The sequence below is a fragment of the Aulonocara stuartgranti genome (genome assembly GCF_965226115.1).
Source record: "Aulonocara stuartgranti genome assembly, chromosome: 19".
Lineage (NCBI taxonomy): Eukaryota > Metazoa > Chordata > Actinopteri > Cichliformes > Cichlidae > Aulonocara > Aulonocara stuartgranti.
In genome coordinates this window covers 17578924-17605061 of record NC_138955.1, presented here as the reverse complement: position 1 = coordinate 17605061, position 26138 = coordinate 17578924, and the positions used below count along the sequence as shown (strand labels likewise).

Sequence of the window (26138 nt, the reverse complement as noted above, 5' to 3'; positions counted from 1 at the left end):
GGTAGGCCGAATCTATTTTTCTGGTGTGCTGTAGGTTATTGTTATGTACTACATTTGTTACTCATTTATGAAGCACAGTACATGTTTCGTACTTGTAATTACCGGTACTTGTACATATACCCTAAAATGTTATGCAAATATGTACCCATAACTTGTTTTTCAAAATATTAATAAAAGTGATGTGTCTCCAAACAGCCGTCTCTTTCCTGACAATTCCCTTTGTGCATATTCTCTTACATATGATAAGTCAACATTGAAACACCTGCGGCTTTTAGTCAGGTGCGGCTAATGTATGTACAAAACAGGATTTTCCCCTGATTTTAGCTTGTGCGGCTAATATTCAGGTGCGCTCTGTAGTCCGGGAAATACGGTATGTATATATATATATATATATATATCATAATCTATCTGGGGGGAGGGGGGGATAACTAAAGTCCTTATTATACATGGTAATTTTAATATTTCCCCAGGGCAGCTGGAAATGGACAACTACTGTAGAGCTGAAATAATTATTAAATTAACGGAAAATACAAGAACATTACACTTTTAAGTTAATTTATCATTAAAATTATTTTCAAGTGAAAAGTACAACAATGTACTAATATCTGACATATCTGTTGACATCCACCTTTTCTGCTCTTTTGGGGAAACCCCTCAGTGTTTCCCAAGCCAGCCAAGAAATGTAACCTCTCCTACATGTCCAAGGTCTACACCACAGCTTCCTCTTGGTTGGAAGCACCCAGAACAACTTGTTGAAATCCTGATAGGATGCCTGAACCCCCTCAGCTGGCTCTTTTCAATGGCAAAGCATAGCGACTTCAAGCCTCTCCTCATCCTATCTCCTTCAGAGGAAGCTCATTTTCACCACTCACATCCACACACTCATCTTTCACTCCCTATCCAGAGGGCATGACGATATGTGAGGGTAGGATTGTAGATTGGCAAGTTTGTTTTTATGCTCAACTCTCTTCACCACAACAGACTGATGTCGTGTCCATATCACTGCTGATGCCACATCCAATACAACAGTTAATCACTTAGTCATGAACACGACCCCGAGATACTTAAATTCCTCATCTTAGGACAGTGACTCATTTCCCACCCACTCCACCATTTTCTTACTAAGCAGCATGGCCTTATAGTTTGAGGTCTTAATTTTCATCCCAGCTGCTTCACAGTCTGCCACGAACCTCTCCAGTGCCACTTTGAGATCATCATTCAGTGAAGCTAACAAAAGCACATCATCTGCAAAAAGTAGAGACAAACTCCTGAGACCACCAAGTCAGTCACCCTCTGCTTCTTGACTGCACCTAAAAATGTGCAGAATCAGTAGACAGGAACTTTGTTCCCCTCCCTGAGGTCACCTGATGGTTTGCCAGAATCACTTGAAGGCTGTCTGATATCTGCTCATATATGATCCTTCGTGTAAGTTAGTAGATTATAATATCATTTACATGTATTATTTTTGATATAAATGTAAATAAAAAAACTATGATAACTTTGGCTTCAGAAAATGATAAAAAGTATTTGTTCTTTCCACAATAAATTACTAAAAAGACAAAACAAAAACAATGACATAAATTATTTAGAGTAAAAGAAAGTGTTGGTTGTAGTTGTCTCTTTGAAATAGTTAAGATAAAAGAAAACGTCAAAGTGGTGACATACTATCATAAGATCAGAAGGCGACAACATAAAAATAAATGATAAAGGTTTTCAGGAACCAAAGATGGAAGATTTTGAGTTGATGTTATGCATCACTAGTGTCTGACAGATGTGCAACTGAGCAAGTTATGTTAAAAGTTATGGAATAAAGGGATCTAGAGCCCCTCGCCAGTTGTCGGCGCATCGTAGGAAGTCACAGTTTTCAAGATTAAAACAGATTTTGAATTGTACCTTCAAATTCACTGTGAAATTTATGTTGGCAATTCCTAGTGGTGATATAGCAAGCACAAGGAAAACAGTTACAGGAATTGCTTAATCTTTTTAAAAAATATAAACATAGAAGGGCTTGGTACATTTAAACAACTCTACACGTGTTAAAAAAAATGCTGACTTTCAGTTCTTTGTGATGTTCAGTATTTGATTTCTAGTAGGAAATTTCAGTAGTCAAATCTGTATCCATGCTTAAATCTCTACCAAAACACACATTTAGATTGATTATGAAATTGTGTGAATGCATACGTTTTAATGACATTAATCCATTCCAAACAGAAGCACAAATACAACAGCAGCTCCATATCTCATGTCCTTAATGCTTGTCATTCAAATTTGTTTGAACAAACAAAGACAGGAACAATTTTCAAACAAGTCCATTCTTGACCTCAATCTGTTAGTCAGTCACTCCTCAGCCTGCCAACTCATCCGGGACAAATTTACTGACTTGACCAACCCTCTGTGTATACTGCAGAAATAGCTTGTGTCTCAAACTGGATGTCACCTCACAAATTACAAACAACACATTAGTGGAACTTGCACATGGAAAAAAAAACGTGCTCTGAGTGCAGAGGCGTAATGGTGGATGGATAAGGCAGATTTGAAAATTTTATGAGATGACTGCGATGACTACAAATGAAAGCTGATTTAGTTTTGTTTTTACCGTCAGTGTGTTACTTGAGTTGTTTTGTCTGTAAAATTAAAGCTCAACTGAGTCTGTCAGCTAAATACAAATGTTCAGCCATTACAGACGCATTATGTTAAGCTAATGACCGTAATATAAAAAGAGAAGCCAAAGAAATGTCATTAGAGGCACTTTATTTAACAATAATGAAAAGTGACATATAAGTCAGCTGGAGAAGCTTTGGAAAGAGGTCAGAAGAAAGACAAGACCCCAAAAAAAGTTTATGGAAATGCTTGCGATATGATATAAACTGAGTGAGAAGCACTTTGAGAAAAGCCATAACAGCTTGCTTTGTGTGTGCCAAACACTGAGTGGCTCTTTTATTATTGATTAGCAATAGTTAGAGAAGTAGATTAAAAATGACAAGTACAATTTTGACTCAGACATAAGACACGCACAGGGTTCTCAGTATGAAATAGTCTCATAAATATGCATAAGTCTCGATATATTTATAGATCAGTATTTCTGGTGTTGCCTGTGTATATGTGTACAGCAAGGCTGTAGTCATGTTCATTGGATCCACCCACACAGTGACCTTAAACATCTCATATTAATCATTTTGAACACATTCTTGTAAATTCTTAAATGAGTAATGTCACATACACACACTCATACATACAACAATGAAATATCAGTGTTGACAACATGGCTTCCAGTTGCATTTACCTGTCTCCTTTTGTCACTGAAACGTTGTGTAGTGTAGCATAACATCTCTCTGGCTGTGTGTGTTTGTGCGTGCGCATGTGAGTCAGTGCACATGCCTGTCTGTGACTGTATAATTTAATGAGTACAGACAAAAAAATTCTCCCTGCCTCCCAAGTTAACCTGTTCATCTACAACTTTAGCTATGATTGTGTTAAATGTCAAGTGATTTAGCAATTTAACATTTTGAAAATTGTGGATTTTATGCAGTTTGTCCTAGTAAGATTTACGAGTAACAGATTAAAGCGAGACCTAAAGCCTTCACCCCTGTACTGGGGAGCTCAGTGGTCTATGTTTTGCTGTGGAAGGTAACAGGTTTATTTTACAGCCCTCTGCTGCAAACACCCTGCCTCCACATACCCTCATTATCTTTATGTTCAATTCAGTTCGATTCAATTTTATTTATATAGTGCCAAATTACAACAACAGTCGCCTCAAGGCGCTTTATATTGTATAGTAGATTGTACAATAATAGATACAGAGAAAAACCCAACAATCATATGACCCCTATGAGCAAGCACTTTGGCGACAGTGGGAAGGAAAAACTCCCTTTTAACAGGAAGAAACCTCCGGCAGAACCAGGCTCAGGGAGGGGCGGGGCCATCTGCTGCGACCGGTTGGGGTGAGAGGAGGAAAATAGGATAAAGACATGCTGTGGAAGAGAGACAGAGATTAATAACAGGTATGATTCAATGAAGAGAGGTCTATTAACACATAGTGAGTGAGAAAGGTGACTGGAAAGGAAAAACTCAATGCATCATGGGAATCTCCCGGCAGCCTACTGTCACGGCCCAGCGGCACTAGGTAACGGAGATGGACACAAGTGCAGAAACCAAACCGGAAGCGAGACGGTAAGTGAACAAAGGATTTATTTCCACCCACAGTAAACAAAAGCGAACACAAAACAACGCCACCACGCTAGTGGCGCGCAGAAAAACCTCCAGGAGCTAACTCTGAGAACAAGAAAGACAGGTGAGTTGTCACACGGGTTCAGGACAGAGCAATCTCTCTTCACTTGACTAACATGGGATAGCAGATACTCAGGCGGTGAACGGTTGAGTGCGCAGGTCTGATATACTGCCGGAATAATTGCCCACAGGTGGTCAGCCAGGGAGGAGCAACCACTCTCCGCTTAAAGGAGGAGGAGCCGCTGTTGGAGACCTGAAGGTACCCACCCAGACCATGACACCTACGTCTATTGCAGCATAACTAAGGGAGGATTCAGGGTCACCTGGTCCAGCCCTAACTATATGCTTTAGCAAAAAGGAAAGTTTGAAGCCTAATCTTGAAAGTAGAGATAGTGTCTGTCTCCCGAATCCAAACTGGAAGCTGGTTCCACAGAAGAGGGGCCTGAAAACTGAAGGCTCTCCCTCCCATTCTACTTTTAGATACTCTAGGAACAACAAGTAGGCCTGCAGTGTGAGAGTGAAGTGCTCTAATAGGCTGATATGGTACTACAAGGTCATTACAGTTTTTTCTGATTGCTTAAGCACATTTTTTGTAACTATTGGCTAATTTTGCAAAACTCTTCACACAAATAAGAAAACCTGTCACCCAATCATCAAAACATTGTAGTTCTCTTGCAAAAGCAAACACAGCTAGATTAACTCTTCACACCTTCGTAAAAATGGTGTTTCCGTATCAAACAGTACACACAAGCCATCATCTACTAAGCACACAATGCGCCAACTACACACTGATGGTATGAATACAAAACACATCTGGCTTTTGCTTTCTCTGTGCACAAGGTAGGCTATGTCAGTTTGAGCTCATACTTCTGTCATAGATCCATAAGCATAGAGGGATCCAAACTTCAAGTACTGGTGTTTATTCAAACACATCAAAACAAACACAAGTGTTCATTTCCAAGTATAGGATTATTTGCAATCGCCATAATGACTATATGGGTTACTTGGTCTGCAGTGAACATGCTTCCTCTGCCCCAGCATCTGGTCATCTAGCAATTCTGTAAAGTAACAATTTCAGTATTTTTACATCAATGGTATTGGTGTGTTTCTCATTGGCATATGGCAGTGCTACAAATCTTTGTGCGAAGTGACTGTACTAACCGATTCTCATTTCAAGATGTCCTTATGGTACTTGCTACAGTGTAGCGGCTCGAGTTAGGCTGGACCCGTTGGCCAGCTACCCTCAGGGTCATTCCACGGTTGATTACATGGTCCACTATTGTAGCTCTGATGTCATCAGCAATTCTATTTCTTACTCTTCCTACCCTTCCTCTCCCCCCTCCTCATCTTCCTCTCCCCCTTCCTCGTCTTCCTCTTGCTCCTCCTTGTCCTTGTCGTCCTCTTCATCCTACTTCTTCACCTCCACGTCCTCTTCCTCGGCCTCCTCTACTTCTCACTCTTTCTGCTCCCTCCATTGTACTCCGCACACACAGCTTACCTGTATTATAGTGCTTAGGCTGATTGCAAAGTGAACTGATTATCTAAAAAAGTTTTCACATGTGAAAGTGTGCCAGACAGTTGGCAAATTAGTGTTAATGATAGCCATACATGTGTATACTTTTGCTAGGAGTGTGTTGGAAATTTGGTAATTGAGTGTTGTGCAGTGAATTGTGCCTACAGTTTTGCAAAGTGTGTGTTACAAAATTGCAAACTGAGTGCAAAGCAGTTTTTGTGCTTTTAGTTTTGCAAACTCAGTGAGTGGTTTTGCTATAAGTCTGAATAGTTTTAGAGATTGTGCTACAGGAATCACAGTTAGGGTTTAAGCATTCAGAAAAAACTGTAAGATAAGACGGGACCTGATTATTTAAGACCTTGTATGTGAGGAGCAGGATTTTGAATTCAATTCTGGACTGAAGGAAGGCCAATACAGGAGAAATCTGCTCTCTCTTTCGAGTCCCTGTCAGTACTCTTGGTGCAGCATTTTGGATTAACTGAAGGTTTTTCAGGGAGTTTTTAGGACTTCCTGATAATAATGAATTGCAGTAGTCCAACTTGGAAGTAATAAATGCACGAACTAGTTTTTCAGCATCACTCTGAGACAGGATATTTCTAATTTTAGAGTTTTTGCACAAATGGAAGAAAGCAGTCTTACATATGTCTGTTGCATTCCTCCTCTTCTTCACCCCCAAATGAAATCTGTGGGTCTGACTCTGACAAACACCTCCTGCTTGACTGCGATATGTAACCAGCTTAGGAGACAGATGAGAAAACTGCACCAAAGCAAGGCTGCAGGCCATCATAGCCTGAAACTGTATCTGAAGCAAGAGAATGAAATAATCTCTATACACTCTGCAGTTTGCAGATCAACCAAGTCTGGGAGTGGATGTTGCAATTACATACATAAGAACTCCATAGAGCTCACTCCCATCAGGATGGCTGTGTCTGCATGGTGATAATCAAATTATTTGGGTCCTCCAGTGCGTTCATCACAATCCAACCTCTGGTACTGAGAAAGAAGCTATGAGGAATGTCAGTAGACCATGATATGGTGACATGTCTATTGACTGATTTCAGATAGAAGGACAGCTACATGGCCCATTTCTTGAGAGGAGATATTGATGTGGTGGAGGGATACAAGTACATGGACACCCACACTAGCAACAGGAGAACTTAAACACCAGCAGAGAGGCTGTATACAAAAGGGGATGGGCATCTCCTAGTGAGATTGAGAGTCTTTGTAATTTGCATTTAAATGTTCATCTGTTTCTGTGTGTTTGTTATCACAGTGTTCTTACATACTGGGATACTAACATACTGAATAAACTGATGAGGAATTCTTGCTGCAAACTGAATACATTTGAAGCTATGGTGGAGAGCATGGCACTAAACTGTCATTCACCTCTTGATAATCGTGACTACACTCTGCATCACTCACTGAGCAGGTGGCTCTTTTTCTAACAGTGATTGAGCTTCAGTGCTGCAAGAACAGAAACAGGAAATTTTGCACATCTTATGTAAGTCATATCTACAGTGCAGCACATGTATTGCATTTTTTATACACTGTTATAATGAGCCATTTTATTGTTTTTTAATTTTATTGTGGTGTTTTTATTAGATTTAGTAAGCTGTTTTGCTGTATTGATCTTTTTTACTGCCATATACATTATTATCTCATATTCATATTTCAGTTTGCAATTATGTTATTACTTGATAATTTTCTTATTTATTGCATTTTTTTTGTTCCCAAATTAGTTTTGCCCTATTAAGAGATTTGATTTGCAATGTTGGGTTTTGAGATAAATTAATCTAAGCTTAAATGTCATTATATGACAAACATATGAAAACACAAAGGAACTTCCCAAATTTGGGATAATGAAAGTGTAGCTTACCTTATTTCATTATTTGTTATTTGAATTCAGCTTCCCCTGTAGAGAGAAGGTCACTATATTGGGGTATGACATGCAGCAACGGGCTAGGATGCTGTGATAAGGCCTCAGCAATAAGTTGCGTGCTCTGTACCAACTGAGCTTAGGAGGATGCTTGTCACCTGTCTTGCTGTACTGTGTACGTGGCATTTCAAATCCATTGTGAATATTCTATGCACTGAGTACAGTATGCAACTACAAATTTTATGGAAGTTGACAATTTACACCAGCAGAGTATGTCACGCAAGTTAAGAGTGTAAGAGATGTGAGCAGGCTTTGAATTCATGAGACTCTTAAGGGCTCTTAAAAAGGGCTGGGGCTACACTTCTACCAGTTTTAATTCAGCTCAAAAGGAGGAATTGTAGAAGATTGAAGTATAGGGAGAAATTTGGATAGACCAAGAAGACTAAATTGAGTGGCTTTCAATATTTGACTTTTTAATTAGCCTTTTTAACTTTTATTTATAAAGTTGTATCTGTATCTGATAAAGTGCAGATATGAAAACTGAATGTTTCAAAAGTGTCTAGTGCCTGGAAAAACATTGCCCCAATGATTATGAATTGTGTTGTGGTCTGGGTGAGAATCCAAATAAAAAAATAATAAAAAAAAAACTACTTTGAAGCACCATTTTCTTTCATAATATGTCAGAACATCACCATAGGAGTACCAGCTCTGTCTGTCATTTGAGTCTCGCCTTGCATACCTATTGATTTTTTTCATTGATTTTTTATTAACTGCTCCTAGAAGAAGCCGAGGATAGGTCATGTCCATTGCAATAACTGCCATTTGTTCTCCCACAGTCAAACTTAAAGAACAATCAGTAAATCGGAATAAAAATTCCGATTTAATGATCCTTGTGCTGGTGTGTAATAAGCATTACACCTTCTAGTTGCTTCTAGCAACCTTCCCAACTTGTGCACTGTTACTTCACAGAAAGTTATCGATTCATTTGCAACTATAAATCAGACAATGGACTGAATTCACAATGGAAAATTTGTTTTCTATGCAGTAACACTTTGCTTCACACGATTCAAACAAGTATGAAAACATTCTGCAACTGAGAGTCTCACTGTAACTCTTTCACACTATAACTAATGTAATTGTGTATTTGTGTGTTAAAGATATACATTTCAAATACCCTGATCTTAGAGCATGCTTGGTCATGGATAGAATTGCTTTAGAATTCTCTCTCTCTCTGACTGTGGGATGTATTTCTCTAAAGCTAATCTTATGAGAGAATGAAACAGAGGACCAAATTGGATTTCTTAGCAGTGAGGCTGATTAATTAGTAGCATCAATTAACATGAACACTCATTAGCATGGAGAGTTAGCTTTGAGGCATTTGTGTCTGCTGAAAACAGTTTATTCCTGCCACTACTCAGATCATGAAAAGACCAGTGTTTTTCTTTTTTCTGATCAGGGTTGGACATGGCGAAGCAAAGGAACATAAATACAACGTTGACATATCATTAATTTAAAAGCAAAGAGGGAGAAATCAAACATGACTAGACCAAGGGGAAGGAAAACTAGAAACACTGACATGAGACAAGGGACCGTCAAAGTAAAACAGGAAGTATAACAGACGTGGACTAAAGCCTAATCTAAATCTAAAGCCTAATCTCTTTTTTTTCTTTTTTTTCTTTTCTGATTATAAAGAAGCCTTAGCTCCATTGCATTAAGGGTTAGGGTTCTATATGTGTTTTGTATTCTGGTATGAATACAAAACACATCTGGCTTTTGCTTTCTCTGTGCACAAGGTAGGCTATGTCAGTTTGAGCTCATACTTCTGTCATAGATCCATAAGCATAGAGAGATCCAAACTTCAAGTACTGGTGTTTATTCAAACACATCAAAACAAACACAAGTGGTTATTTCCAAGTATAGGATTATTTGCAATCGCCATAATGACTATATGGGTTACTTGGTCTGCAGTGAACATGCTTCCTCTGCCCCCAGCATCTGGTCATCTAGCAATTCTGTAAAGTAGCAATTTCAGTATTTTTACATCAATGGTATTGGTGTGTTTCTCATTGGCATATGGCAGTGCTACAAATCTTTGTGCGAAGTGACTGTACTAACCGATTCTCATTTCAAGATGTCCTTATGGTACTGGCTACAGTGTAGCGGCTCGAGTTAGGGTGGACACGTTGGCCAGCTTCCCTCAGGGTCATTCCACGGTTGATTACATGGTCCACTATTGTAGCTCTGATGTCATCAGCAATTCTATTTCTTACTCTTCCTACCCTTCCTCTCCCCCCTCCTCATCTTCCTCTCCCCCCTCCTTGTCTTCCTCTTGCTCCTCCTTGTCCTTGTCGTCCTCTTCATCCTACTTCTTCACCTCCACGTCCTCTTCCTCGGCCTCCTCTACTTCTCACTCTTTCTGCTCCCTCCATTGTACTCCGCACACACAGCTTACCTGTATTATAGTGCTTAGGCTGATTGCAAAGTGAACTAATTATCTAAAAAAGTTTTCACATGTGAAAGTGTGCCAGACAGTTGGCAAATTAGTGTTAATGATAGCCATACATGTGTATACTTTTGCTAGGAGTGTGTTGGAAATTTGGTAATTGAGTGTTGTGCAGTGAATTGTGCCTACAGTTTTGCAAAGTGTGTGTTACAAAATTGCAAACTGAGTGCAAAGCAGTTTTTGTGCTTTTAGTTTTGCAAACTCAGTGAGTGGTTTTGCTATAAGTCTGAATAGTTTTAGAGATTGTGCTACAGGAATCACAGTTAGGGTTTAAGCATTCAGAAAAAACTGTAATACATCTGTAGTCCAGGTCCCTGCGTTTTTCCCTTTCCTGTCCCTATGCTCTCCATTTTCTCCTTTGTCTCCACCTTTGTTTTGAAAGTCTTATCCTACACAAAACCTAATGCAACATTTCATAGACTGTCCACTACTAAATAATGAATCAATGAATGCTTGAACATATTAGAACATAGGAAAGGAATATCTTTAAGGGAAGAGCTGAAATGCTGAAACTGAGGCCCTGGTCATTCACTGTCCCAGTGCACATTATTTAATTGCATTTCATTATTCACTGCTAATTTATTACGCTCTGTGAAAGAGAAAATTAATGCACCAGTTTAATTGAATTGTTATGTCTCTACACAAGTGTGCTTGTTAGTGGGCCCTCTCACTGTGTTTTGCTGTTCTGAATATGCGCTGTATCTTCTGGCTTAAAATGAATTGTGACAAGAACTTATTATACTGTCAGAGGAAAGTTGTTTTGGTTTTTTTTTTTTTTTTGAAAACTTTGACAAAGTGCAAAACGAATCATTAGCGACTCTCACAGGATTTTGTCTGGAATTCTTTTCTGCTGCCTTAGACAGTTTCAGGCAGTTATTTTTATCCCAATTAAATTGGCATACCCTATAGGTGTTTAGCATTTTACTGCAAAGCATGGACCTGCCTCAGAGAAAACAAAAAATAAACTAATAAAATAAAATAAAAAACTGATTTGAAACAATGTGTCACAACAGCAGTTAACCTAAAAAATAAAAACACATAATTGTACCCACTTTATATCCATAAATGAACAAGTGTAAAGTAGAAACTGGCAGTAGACGTGTGCCTCCATGAATCCCACTGTGCTGGGATCTTTTGTTAACGCGACAAGAACACAGTGCAGCAAAGTAAAGCTCTCAGTGGCTTTCAAGAAGTTTCTTGACTTCTCTGTAGCAGTTCTGATGTTTGGGTTCCTCTGTTTTAAAAGTCTAGATATCAAATGAGGCAAACTTTTTACTTTACTTCTAAAAATAGTTGTGTAGTGCACCCTTTCCACTAAAATAAAAGACTCATGGTTCTAAGCAGATTTACTTTGCAGCATTGCACGGAATGAAACATGAAACCAAGAGATAACAGAAACAATCATTAGTTGGAGTCGATAAGATTTTGAATTGTGCCTTTGTTTGTCACTACGGGTCATCATGTCAACCGCAGGATATGCTGTGGTTTATGCAATTGTCTACAGTGTAGAAAAAGGGTGGCTGCATGACTGTAAAACTGATATTATGGCAGACTGGGACTGATTAATTACTAGCCTCAATTAACACAGAGTCTCATTAGTGTGTGGATTAGCTCTGTGACTTCCTATCCAATGTTCCCTCTAATTTTTCACGTGTCTGAGCGAACACACAAACTCCCTGAGCGTCCCTTGGATCACTGTGAGCAACAGCAGACGTGTGCAGTATGGTCACGCCAGCATCGAATCCATCCAAGTCACATGGTTTATTAAAATAATCAAATTACAGCGTTTATGTTAGACTACTTTTAATTAACTGCTTTAGCCCACTTACAATGAAAATTAAAAAAAAATCTTGTTCATGACCTGTGTAGCATGTTAACACTATTGGAAGTAAAATTAACTTGAACTCCAATCTTGAAAACACAACTTTCTTTTTTTCTTTTTTCTTTTTTATAAAGCTCTGACTTGTATTATGAGTATGAGTCTGTGGTCTGGGAGAGAGTCCTGTAACTCTGTCTTCAAAATACAGTAAATAATGACCAATGCTGGGCAATTAATGATATACCGTAGTTACTTCTTCAAAAAAGTAACAAAGTTTTTTGCAGCTGTTTACCTAAAAATGCAGCCAAGGCGTTTTTTTAAACAAACATTTCAAACTATTCACAGAACAATCAGCTGTTCTGCATCAAATCTGATGCCACACAAATGATTTGTGCCACTCCAAAAAATAATTTCTGTCCACTATGAGATAAAGGAGAACAACAGCCTGATACCCGCAGGCCTGACAACAGGAGATGTATCACTGCTGTAACACCTGTAACATTCAGCAGTCGTCTCATTGCTCTGACACACACAACAAAACTAGTGACTACACTGCACACTAACTACACAAGATTTGCGCTAAACGTTGCAAATCTCTCATATCTCAAAACACCTCCGTCACTCCTAACACTTCCCCCCTTACTTCCGTTTTCCTTATAAAACGCTATGTACTGCGGAAAAAATGGTGAAAACAAACAACGATAGTAATCAGGGAGAAAACCAACCATTGCACATATTTTTTTATCATAACTCTGGTTTTACGTGGCCTATCAACACAATTTAAAAACTGGTATAAAGTCCACACTTTTTCTGTCAATTGTTCCGTCTGTCCTGCTCACATCTCCAATGGTTGTACACGTTGTCATTAACGTGGCTTCACTCCACATCAGCCGCTTTGCTAGCTAAAACACCGGTGTCGGCACATAAGGACGCTGTCATAGCCTGTGTATATATGGATGTGATTCGCATCATTGGCTGGCCTATGGGATAAGGTGGCATCGTTCTAATCCCATACGGGAGCAGCCAGTCACTTACTGACTAACACTGCGAAACAGAATTGATAATGTATTTATTTTCATTTCAATTCAGGTTAGATTTTTTTTGTGTGTGCAATGCAGATTTTCTGTGCACAGAGACCGTGCCAGCAGTGCGCAATTGCGCACGCCTGCAGCTTAGAGGGAACATTGTTCCTATGTCTTGTGTGGGTGAAGTTTTTATTGCTTACACCTTCCCAACTCTACTCTTTCTCTTATGATTTGTCTTTCTCTTTCAAACCTCTATTTCTGTCTCTTTCTTCCCTCTTGTGTGTTTCTAACCAACACTAACTGTAATTAGTAGCAACTGTTCATCATCCCTGTAATGCATGTGTGCATGTGTTCTTATGCTGCGTGAGGGCAACTTTGTGTTTGTTAACGTGTTTGTGTCCTTATTCTCTATTCTAATTAATGAGATGGTCTTTGAAATTGCTAATTGCTGCCTTTTTGACCCAGCTAAGGTTTTATTACAGTTTTTCTCGATTGCTTAAACACTATAACCAGGCCTCTAAACTAAAATTTCAAAACCGTAACGCTATTGTTCAAAAATCTCACCCATTTCCCTGAACTATAAACACTATTCCCTGCTTTGACACATGACTCAAATTTGGTGAACTGTTACTGCAAAACTCTACACACAAATCCCTACATTTTACAGTGCTTACACCATGTAGTCATTTAGAAAGCACTAGCATGCAATAATGTTAACTTAAGTCAGCATAGCTTGAGCTCAATTAGCACACAATTAACCAGGTGGAAACACTAGGAGTCAAAATTTAGCACACACCAATCAGAACCTGCGATGGATAGATAAAAGGGCCAAAGTCAGCTCATTCAGGTTTGAAACAATGGATCCAAAGAGATGCAAAGGAAGAGGACGTGGTGGAGAAAGAGGACGTGGTGAAGGAGGAGGACGTGGTGGAGGAAGAGGACATGGTGAAAGAGGAGGACGTGGTGGAAGAGGAGGACGTGGTGGTCTAGGACAACAGGAAGGTGGTGGAGGAGGAGGGAGAGGTGGAGGAGGAGGAGGACGTGGTGAAGGAGGTGGAGGTGGAGAACGACGGCGACAAGGAAGGGGAAGAGCAAGGGCAAGAAGACAGTCAGTCTCGGATGAAATTCGAGCCACTTTAGTTGACCATGTCCTTGTCCATGGGATGACTATGAGGGAGGCTGGGCAACGAGTACAACCAAATTTGAGTCGCTTCACTGTTGCCTCCATCATCAGAACCTTCAGGGAGGAAAACAGGTAGGTGTACTTGCAGTAAGACTGCTTTGTACAGTAACGTTTAAGTTACTGAACTTATGTGTCTTGAGTTTCAGTATGTTTCCATTATTTGCCTGTAAAATGAATGTGTGACAGTTACAGTAATGAGTGCTTCTATTTTTGTAGGACACAGAGACGACCACCTGGTGGAGGCAGGTTAAGGCTTTTGTCAGAGGAGCAAGAGAGGGAACTTGTAAACATGGTAATTGCAAATAATGTAATCCGCCTGCAAGAGATTCAAAGGAGAGTGATTGAGGATGATCATCTTTTTCGAGGCATAAATGCCATCAGCCTCTCCACAATTGACCGCATCCTCCGAAAGTATCAATTCCGGATGAAACAGGCATACCGAGTCCCTTTCGAACGAAACTCTGACAGAGTGAAAAACCAACGTGTGGAATATGTTCAGGTATGAGTTTGGATATTGTATAAAGTATTGTGTACCATCACAGCATGGCAGTTTATGCTGCCATTTCAGCACTCTTGAACTGTGGTTCAGGGTACCGATTGACTCTACTGTGTTATGTGTTTTGCAGAGAATCTTTGAGATTGAAGGACGGCCTGTTCCCCATGAAATAATCTTTGTGGATGAGGCAGGTTTTAACCTGACCAAAAGAAGGAAAAGGGGGAGGAACATACAGTTTTTTCTGATTGCTTAAGCACATGTTATGTAACTATTGGCTAATTTAGCAAAACTCTACACACAAATAAAACAACCTGTCACCCAATTATCCAAACATTTTAGTTCTCTTGCAAAAGCAAACACAGCTAGATTAACTCTTCACACCTTTGTAAAAATGGTGTTTCCGTATCAAACAGTACACACAAGCCATCATCTACTAAGCACACAATGCGCCAACTGCACACCGATGGTATGAATACAAAACACATCTGGCTTTTGCTTTCTCTGTGCACAAGGTAGGCTTTGTCAGTTTGAGCTCATACTTCTGTCATAGATCCATAAGCATAGAGGGATCCAAACTTCAAGTACTGGTGTTTATTCAAACACATCAAAACAAACACAAGTGTTTATTTCCAAGTATAGGATTATTTGCAATCGCCATAATGACTATATGGGTTACTTGGTCTGCAGTGAACATGCTTCCTCTGCCCCCTCCTCGTCTTCCTCTTGCTCCTCCTTGTCCTTGTCGTCCTCTTCATCCTACTTCTTCACCTCCATGTCCTCTTCCTCGGCCTCCTCTACTTCTCACTCTTTCTGCTCCCTCCATTGTACTCCGCACACACAGCTTACCTGTATTATAGTGCTTAGGCTGATTGCAAAGTGAACGAATTCTCTAAGAAAGTTTTCACATGTGAAAGTGTGCCAGACAGTTGGCAAATTAGTGTTAATGATAGCCATACATGTGTATACTTTTGCTAGGAGTGTGTTGGAAATTTGGAAATTGAGTGTTGTGCAGTGAATTGTGCCTACAGTCTTGCAAAGTGTGTGTTACAAAATTGCAAACTGAGTGCAAAGCAGTTTTTGTGCTTTTAGTTTTGCACACTCAGTGAGTGGTTTTGCTATACGTCTGACTAGTTTTAGAAATTGTGCTACAGGAATCACAGTTAGTGTTTAGGCATTCGGTAAAAACTGTAATTGGCCATCGGGCTATTGTAAATGTCCCTGGTCAGCGTGGGGGGAATGTCACTATGTGCGCAGCCATCAGCCAACGAGGGGTACTCCACCGCCATGCCGTACTAGGACCCTATAACACTATGCTTCTCCTTGCTTTTCTTGATGGTTTAAGACAACATATGTTCCAGCTGGACTACAGGGAACCAGCACAGCCAGAGCAGCCTCACTACGTTGTTGTGTGGGATAACGTCAGCTTCCATCGCGCTGCTCTGGTTCGTGACTGGTTTACCCAAGGTTTTCTAATATCTTTCTGCCTGCATACTCTCCCTTTCTAAACCCGATAGAGGAGTTATTTTCGGCATGGCGGTGGAAAGTGTATGACCGAGAACCTTATGTCCGTGTTCACCTCCTTCAGGCCATGGAAGAGGCCTGCCTAGACATATCAGTAGATGCATGACAGGGGTGGATCAGGCATGCAAGAGGATTTTACCCCCGCTGCCTGGCTGGGGCCAATATAGCCTGTGATGTGGATGAGATTCTCTGGCCTGACCCAGACCAAAGACAAGATGCTGAGGTGGGATAATGTTTCTGGTGTGTGTTGTACTGTATAGTACATGAATGACAATGTGCCACTGTACATACATTGGTTGCGTCTTTTGTGTTTATCATGTGACAAGGGTTTTGAAGGGGAGAACCATAAGCAACCTATTTGTTTTGGAACTATTGTTTTGAATTAATTGTACCAGTGTGCAAAACTCTGTTGTAGTGTGTGTGTTTTTGAGGGCTTGTGTTTGATGTCTGAGGGCAAAGTTTGGTTTTTCAGCAGGAGTGAATAGTTTTGGGTGTAGAGCTTCATTTTGACCTGGAAATAGGATGTTTGGGAAATTGAGTGAGATGTTATGGATTTGTGTTTACTGTTGTGAGGATATGAGGCGTAGTTTCAAGAAATGTGTTTTAGCAATCGAGAAAAACTGTAAGGTGTGCAGTTGCTAATGTGAATGAGTCAGAGTTGTGTACAAGAGCTCAGTAAATCATTCTAATAAATTGAGCATCTGAAAAACTGGCAGCCTTGTTCTTCTTAAAATATCATCAACAGGAATCTGTTTACCATTTCCTCCATTTTTTATTCACACTCAAATCAGATTTCATTGCTCTCCCACTTTGTAGTGTTTTCAAAACGAAATTGCCATAATAGACATGAAAGCGCAGATTGTAGTTCTCACAGTAATAGCTCTTTTGCACTTTTTTGTCTTGAAACAAGAGTTAACCTGATGGTTGTGCTTTGACAGTTTGCAATTCTCAACAGTCCTGACAGCTGAAGGTGGTGATGCAATGATGTGGGGAATGTTTTATCAGCTTGTGACTCAACAAAACCCTCAGAAACCCTCCTTTGACTACAAACCTTTAAAGTACTAGGCTGATATCAGACGGATCCGTCAACCCAGACTCTGAAGGCTATTCGGTTTTTGCTAACCAATCACTGGATCAAATGTATTCATCTGAATATTGCCATTTTAAGGAAGCACCAATGTCATGTACAAGTTTTGATTTTGATGTGGTTTTAAGAGTGGACCAGAGTAAAGAAAAAGCTGTTTCTCTCGTCATCATTTCCCTCCATTTGTCATTCAGTTGAAACCACAATGGTCTAAAAAACCCTTTTGTTGAGTACAGTTTGAAAAGCTGGAATGAGTAATATTTTAGGACGTCTAGGTTACAGGCTGATTTTCCATTAAACATGCAACAAAGAGATGCCTCGTACTTTTTGTAGACAGTTTAATATTTGTCAGTAAACCCATACCTTTAAGGCTTTGTTTTTAATTAGTATTTCTTACTGTGAGAGATGAGATCTGGGCCTGAGAATTGCCCCTTGTAGGGAGGACTGGGTTGTTTTCCCATTTATAAGCACAGGTGCAGGTAATTAGGGTCTTTCTCTTGTTGTTTAAACCCAGAGTCTTGTGCGGGAATTCCTGGTGCGAGTAGTGTGAGTCGTAGCATTTAGCCTTCTTAATCTTTCTAAAGGTGGATTGGTGGGGGGTTCATAGCCCCCTGTTGGAGAGGCAGGCTATAGAAAAATGTTCTGCTCGAGTCTCTGTGGAGTGTGATGGTAAAATCAGTTTTTACCCTTTAGGAGAAAGCTTTGTTTGATCCCCATATCTGTAGTGGACTGGGCCACCTCTTTTTGATACTTATCAGAGTGGAGTTCTAACCTGGAGACGGATAATTGAAAGACAGCTGTATCGTAGAGCAGGAGGGATATTCCTTTCGAGGTAACCTGCACAATATGCTTATATCTTGCTTTAATTTACATATCGCCAAGCTTTTGCTTGTGGATTTCTGCTTGGCCATCAAAGACTTTTCTTACATCCTTTTTTTGCCCCTTTAGGGCTGCAGTGTAGATTGCCTGGATTCCACCTGTGACACAGGGCAGCTTTTTTTCCTTTTTATATTCCCTGCAGTGCTTGTCCTTCATTTACGTGTCCGGCTACTTACTGTTTGGGGTTTTGATTTGGTCTGTGTAATAACTTTTTAGAGAATCCTTTAAAATTATGGAACGCCAGGACTGCCATAATGAATTAATTAAATACACCATTAAATAATTAATTAAATGTGGCAATAATTAATTAAAATTGGAATTAATTAATTAAATAAATAGTTATGACACATGTAATTAATTAATTATTGACACATTTAATTATTTATGTATTTCACATTTTAATTAATTATTGACACATTTAATTAATTAATTATTGACACATTTAATTAATTATTTATGTATTTCACATTTTAATTAATTATTGACACATTTAATTAATTATTGACACATTTAATTAATTAATTATTGACACATTTAAATTATTTATGTATTTCACATTTTAATTAATTATTGACACATTTAATTAATTAATTATTGACACATTTAATAAATTATTTATGTATTTCACATTTTAATTAATTATTGACACATTTAATTAATTAATTATTGACACATTTAATTAATTATTTATGTATTTCACATTTTAATTAATTATTGACACATTTAATTAATTATTGACACATTTAATTAATTATTTAATGATATATTTATTTATTTCATTTTGGCAGTCCTGGCGCCTGGCTCTCATCATGAAATAATTTTATCTGTCAGCCTCACCCATCAAACTCAGGGGGCGGGGTTAACGCTGATCGAGTCAAAACCATTGCTTTGGCCTGGTGGCCATTGTTTCTAGCACACAACAACCGGCATGTGGAAGCTAACAGAACTGAGCTTTGAAAAACCCTGTTTGTGTGTCACCAAATACCGTTTTAATATTTTTTTAGCCGAGAATGTAGTGGTTTAATCTTCATGTGTCTGGTCGGTTTGTCAAGATACAGCCTCTTTGCAAAAGTGTTTCGATGATTTCGGAGATGTCTGCCCAGTCTCACGGCAAAGCGTGGGATAGACCCGCTCGCCTCGCAAGCAATCCCACCGACAAAGCGCAGGCCCCGGTACACAGCTGTAGTAACCCCCGCTGACTTCTTTTACTGAGGTTATATTTATCGGTGTTTTATTTCCTGATGTTCTTATGTGTCCTACGTGTTTCAGTCGCCAATTCTGAATTATAACTAACATTAAAAACATGTTTAAGGAGGAGAGAGAGCAAATAAATCTGTTTAACATCTGATCTTTGGGTTTTTGTTCAGTAATCAGCGTGACCTGTGTATAAATGCATAAAAGAGATAACGTTGGTGTTTCCGTCATGTAGTAACTGCTGGCTTTAACTGTACAAAGGTTGTTCGACACTATGAAACACATACAGACTTCATGATGTTCGGCTAATATTTTTATTGTGAATATTAATCATGCTGACCTCGCTCTGTACACCACGCAGCGAGGTCAGCATATCCACGATATCCTCAGCTCCATGAGTTAACACAAAGTTTCCCAGCTGACTATCTAACTGCCAACTATTCCAGAGACGTGAAAATATACAGCATAAAGAAAAGTGTAAGAGACTCAGCAGCAGATTAGAATAACAGTTATAGATTTAATAAATCACCAAATGAATCCAAGAAACGAGCAAACCTGTTCCGACAGTTTGAGTTTGTATTCCCTCAGCTGCAGACTCGCTGCTGTTTAAATGTTTGAAAAGGAAGATTAGATATAAAAAACGTCAAACATAGACTCAGTCTGCCTTCACATTTGATATGAGGCCAGCACGTATAGTGGCCTCAGCTATTACTGAAATACACGTGCTATATCATAAACTATGATATAAACAGGGAGGTCCTATTAACATGTTTAGTTTTAAAGGACACCTTCCTGCCTTTAGTCTCATTCATGAGCAGTATTAGTTTTCTTCTAACATCCAGAAGTCTGCACGATGTGTTTCATAGTTTGTAACAAGCCTTTGACAGGTAAACATAACATGACCGAAAAAGCAAAAAAAAGAAAAAGAAAAAAAAGAGAGAGAGAGAGAGAGAGAGAGAGAGTGTTGACATAAGAAGAGAAAATGCTCTCAATTATGGAGACAGGCAAATGGTTCATTTATGTTTGATGTGTGTTTATTCCTCCCTAAATATCGTCGGTGAAGTTCGCCATGCACGTCAGATTTTCCTGCGCATTTTTATACCTCTGCCAACAGAGAGAGAAAAAAAAATCACATTCTAACAGACAGCTGGTGCTTAGAATACAGTTGAATAACTATTAAAAAACAGATGATATTTAGATGATAGTTCAGTCTAACACATGTGCCAGTGAACCATTAAACGTCTGTGAAACTATGCAGTTATGAAACGTAACTTTAACCTCAGCCAAACCGATTTGTTCAGTTGTAAATAAAACAGCGAAGTAAACGTGACCCGACAGACAGAACCTGAGTGAATGAAGTCCAGCGTTTAACCACTGAGAGCTAAAACTCAGCTGAGGTTTCAAAGCTGTGTGCCGGTGATTGGACATCAGCCGCTGATGAAGCTGTTCGCCTATAAAGTGCTCTGTAAGGAAACAAGCTCCAGCAGCTCTGCGCTCGGGGAAAACACTATATTTACTTATCTTGTGCAGAAAAATGCGCTGACATTGCGTTATATCGAGCACCGGCTGCCCAGTTAAACTGTGACTATCACCAGGTAACGTAGGCGTGTTTCTTGAATTAGCAGCAGGTGTTAAACAGCTGACAGATGAGGAGGAGGATGCATGCAGGTAAACTGAGGGTCTGTTGAGCTGATCGCTGGTTTCGTGAGAAAAATGTCAGCTCGTTCTTTATGTTACAGAAGCACAGAGACACAAGACCAGGCGGAAAGAGACGATCGTTCGGTGAAAATGAGAATCTGCGAATGCAACATGTGGAACACGGAGAGTGGAATATGTAAACAAACCGGTTAACTACCCCCTCGGTGCACTCTGCATGCTAACTGTTAGCAGAGCTAGTGAAATCTCTGAAAACATCTGAGCACTTTTGCAAACATATTCTATGTTGACAACCTGACCAGACATACGGCGCGACATTCGCGGCTAAAACACTGTTAAAAGTGTAGCTGGTGACAGAAAAACGGGGTATTTTAAAACTACACCACCACCATTGCTGCCTGTGATTTGATCTGCATTCTGGGATACCTGGCTGCCCCAAGTCTACACAAGCAATCGATTATCTAGGATCGACCTGTTTTGACTTACTTTGCACGGCAACCAATCAAATGTTAGAGAAGCTGCATGGGCAGCGTTAACCCCGCCCCCTGAGTTTGATGGGTGAGGCTGACAGATAAAATTATTTCATGATGAGAGCCAGGCGTCAGGACTGCCAAAATGAAATAAATAAATATATCATTAAATAATTAATTAAATGTGTCAATAATTAATTAATTACATGTGTCATAACTATTTATTTAATTAATTAATTCCAATTTTAATTAATTATTGCCACATTTAATTAATTATTTAATGGTGTATTTAATTAATTCATTATGGCAGTCCTGGCGTTCCATATAAAATGACCATTTAAATCAAAGGAAATTAATACATTTATTTGATCAAAAGAAGTTGTTATGTATAGCTGTTAGTCACTTGCACTAAGACCAGAAAAACATTGTTAAAAGCAATGTGACGAATACTGTACAGAACTTGGGCGTACACTTGTCAATCTATCCTCCACCCGTTTAAAGCATGAAATATTGAAATCCCTTCTCGGATGGAAAAAAAAAAAGTAAAATGTGACCAAATGGCAAAATTGTAAAGAGCTTTGAAGGTCTCGAAAAGTGCTATATAAATGCGATCCATTATTACAGGGAGTGCAGAATTATTAGGCAAATGAGTATTTTGTCCACATCATCCTCTTCATGCATGTTGTCTAACTCCAAGCTGTATAGGCTCGAAAGCCTACTACCAATTAAGCATATTAGGTGATGTGCATCTCTGTAATGAGAAGGGGTGTGGTCTAATGACATCAACACCCTATATCAGGTGTGCATAATTATTAGGCAACGTCCTTTCCTTTGGCAAAATGGGTCAAAAGAAGGACTTGACAGGCTCAGAAAAGTCAAAAATAGTGAGATATCTTGCAGAGGGATGCAGCAGTCTCAAAATTGCAAAGCTTCTGAAGCGTGATCATCGAACAATCAAGCGTTTCATTCAAAATAGTCAACAGGGTCGCAAGAAGCGTGTGGAAAAACCAAGGCGCAAAATAACTGCCCATGAACTGAGAAAAGTCAAGCGTGCAGCTGCCAAGATGCCACTTGCCACCAGTTTGGCCATATTTCAGAGCTGCAACATCACTGGAGTGCCCAAAAGCACAAGGTGTGCAATACTCAGAGACATGGCCAAGGTAAGAAAGGCTGAAAGACGACCACCACTGAACAAGACACACAAGCTGAAACGTCAAGACTGGGCCAAGAAATATCTCAAGACTGGTTTTTCTAAGGTTTTATGGACTGATGAAATGAGAGTGAGTCTTGATGGGCCAGATGGATGGGCCCTTGGCTGGATTGGTAAAGGGCAGAGAGCTCCAGTCCGACTCAGACGCCAGCAAGGTGGAGGTGGAGTACTGGTTTGGGCTGGTATCATCAAAGATGAGCTTGTGGGGCCTTTTCGGGTTGAGGATGGAGTCAAGCTCAACTCCCAGTCCTACTGCCGGTTTCTGGAAGACACCTTCTTCAAGCAGTGGTACAGGAAGAAGTCTGCATCCTTCAAGAAAAACATGATTTCCATGCAGGACAATGCTCCATCACACGCGTCCAAGTACTCCACAGCGTGGCTGGCAAGAAAGGGTATAAAAGAAGAAAAACTAATGACATGGCCTCCTTGTTCACCTGATCTGAACCCCATTGACAACCTGCGGTCCATCATCAAATGTGAGGTTTACAAGGAGGGAAAACAGTACACCTCTCTGAACAGTGTCTGGGAGGCTGTGGTTGCTGCTGCACGCAATGTTGATGGTGAACAGATCAAAACACTGACAGAATCCATGGATGGCAGGCTTTTGAGTGTCCTTGCAAAGAACGGTGGCTATATTGGTCACTGATTTGTTTTTGTTTTGTTTTTGAATGTCAAAAATGTATATTTGTGAATGTGGAGATGTTATATTGGTTTCACTGGTAAAAATAAATAATTGAAATGGGTATATATTTGTTTTTTGTTAAGTTGCCTAATAATTATGCACAGTAATAGTCACCTGCACACACAGATATCCCCCTAAAATAGCTAAAACTAAAAACAAACTAAAAACTACTTCCAAAAACATTCAGCTTTGATATTGAGTTTTCTGGGCTCATTGAGAACATGGTTGTTGTTCAATAAAATTATTCCTTAAAAATACAACTTGCCTAATAATTCTGCACTCCCTATATTATTAAAAGGTTTTTGCAATCAGTAAAATAGGGAATAACCAGGAAGTAATATTTTGATAAGATAACCAAATTATATGAAATCTATCTAATGAGAACGTATCTGTCACAGGAGATCAGTTTGACATCTTTAATAACCGCAGTTGCTGTGATAAATGGTGTATTGAGATGTGGCCATGCTTGTATAACAATGCTGTGTGCTGTTATATACGGGGCTAAAATAATTTTGGATTTTATCAGCAATGATTGTACCATACTTGGAATCGGTGTTTCGCTGCTTAACCCTTTCATGCATGAATTATGACAACCTCAATCAGGTTTTTTTTCTTAAGTATTTTTATGTATTTTCATTTATCTTCAGGCATGAAAAAAAGATTTCTGAACTTCATTTTTTTTAAACATGTATTTTTCAAAGAGTTTTTTTTACATGTCTACTTAGGTGGACAACATACATTTTGACTGGGTGGCAGGGTATGGAGGGACACAGTGTCCGATGTAGTGGTTGTAGTGATGTGCGGATCGATCCTGAAATATCGATTCCTCCGATACCAGTCATTTATGTTCTAGAATCGATTCTCACATTAAAATATCGATATTTTAGTAATTTAGAGTAAATTTGTAGTTTATCATTAACAGGAACACAGTGGAAAGAAACTATAACATTCGGATTGCCTACATTCAAAGGAACTACTTCCTCTTCCGCCTTTCATAGTCATGTGCGAAATACGGCTGTATAAATGTCTCGCAGCCCCTTGGCGTGCGCACTCACAACAATGGCTGAGCGTAATTGTGCGGATGTATTTTACCTCCACAAACAGCTGAGCCGTGGTTTGCAATAAATGTGGCAAAAAAAGTGAGGTGTTGTGGCCATACTTGCCAACCTTGAGACCTCAGAATTAGGGAGACATTCAAAAGGGCTGTTTGGGCGGATAAATATATTTTACAGGGTTTATTTATCGGATAAAATACGTTAAATGTCACCGTTATTATTGGCCGGCCCGGAAACAGCGGGGGTGTCCAAATTCAGAGGCTGCTTCCACCTGAGGACTGGCCTTCGCGGTCTAAAGAAAGCCGGGTAGTACGTCACGAGCTCCCTCGGTGGAGTGAAACTCTGCCGTCTGCTCCTTGCTGTCTAAAATATAACCGGACACTGACGTAAACTCTTCTGTTTAATCAGTTTTCTGTTTGATGTTTATTCAGCTGTGTGAAAACCCCGGAGGAACCCTCCCGAGGGAATAATAAAGTTTAATTTAATTTAATCTAATCTAATAACTTTAATCTCAGCCAAACCGATTTACTCACGAACAAATAAAACACTGAAAAAGCCAAACAAGAACATTTTTAAGTTATCAAAGTGACTTGTACATCATGTTTAACCCGAGTGGTGAAAGACCGCGGGGGTTTGAAGACGATGTGTCGGTCGGCTCAGATATTTGAAGTTTACACAGCTACATTCTCACCTGAAAATATGTTAAACGTTTTTTTGCGACCCAGAAAGAGAAATAAGAGTGATATTAAAACTAAGTCGCTGCCGTCATTGTTGGAAACTGGAATTGGCTGGGCCGCGCTATGAATTCTGCGATATGGTTTTTCAACTTTGTTGTCCGGGTGGAAAATCTGGAGAAAGGTGGGATTCTCCCGGAAAAATCGGGAGGGTTGGCATGTATGGTTGTGGCAACATCACTAACCTTGTCAAACACCTCAGAGTAAATCATATCACAGAATATGACGAGCGTATGTTGAGGCGAACTGAAGAGGAGGAGAGGGACAGGTGCTGCTAGGGTGAGAGTCTCTCACGGAGTCCTTTAGTCCTCCAGGCAGGCAAGGTGTTCAAATAGCACACAACTTTAGTTTTTTTATTTCTATATGATGAACTCTGCATTATTAAGTGATAAGAAGAAGGTATTCTGATGTCCTGTAATCATTATGACGCTATAATTTGAGATACAATAAATAAAATCCGTTTTGTACAAAGTATCGGTATCGGATCAGTATCGTCGATACCACCCTGAATATTACTTGGTATCGGATCGGAAAGGAAATCAGTGGTATCGCACATCACTAGTGGTTTGTGTGCAAGTATACCATCAACACTGACACAAATGCAAGAAAACAGCCTTTGAATAGCTGTCCACTGTAGCGACCACAATGCGTGAAAGGTTCAATTATAATGCATAGTTTGTGGATCTTGATCAGCACTGCATCTTTACTGCAAACTTCCTGTGATAAACTAAATACCAGAAACATACCACCAGACTTTGCAGTTGTACTGCAGCATTTTAGTCTCGGTGCTTATTGTTTTTGTTTTTTTTGGGTGGGGGGTGAAGGGGCCATTGTGGCGCGAGAGTTGGGAGTTCGTCTTGTAATCGGAAGGTTGCCGGTTCGAGCCCCGGCTCCAACAGCCTTGGTCGTTGTGTCCTTGGGCAAGACACTTCACCCGTTGCCTACAGGTGGTGGTCAGAGGGCCCGGTGGCGCCAGTGTCCGGCAGCCTCTCCTCTGTCAGTGCGCCCCAG

The 26138-nt window shown here is 39.7% G+C and overlaps 3 protein-coding genes across 5 annotated transcripts in view; 1 reads left to right on the top strand and 2 right to left on the bottom strand.

Moving 5' to 3' along the window:
- Nucleotides 1-26138, bottom strand: part of LOC309695819 (uncharacterized protein) — a 79922-nt gene that overhangs the window by 17470 nt on the left and 36314 nt on the right. The gene's annotated exons all lie outside the window — the stretch shown is intronic.
- LOC309695823 (uncharacterized protein) overlaps nt 1-26138 on the bottom strand; it is a 232739-nt gene that overhangs the window by 188619 nt on the left and 17982 nt on the right. The gene's annotated exons all lie outside the window — the stretch shown is intronic.
- LOC309696218 (uncharacterized protein) lies at nt 13949-14895 on the top strand (the record flags this gene model as incomplete). The annotated part of the gene is made up of 3 exons (XM_082517374.1): nt 13949-14218; nt 14363-14645; nt 14773-14895. Exons 1-3 carry the CDS (start codon nt 14127-14129, stop codon nt 14893-14895), a joined length of 498 nt encoding a protein of 165 aa, XP_082373500.1. The 5' UTR covers nt 13949-14126.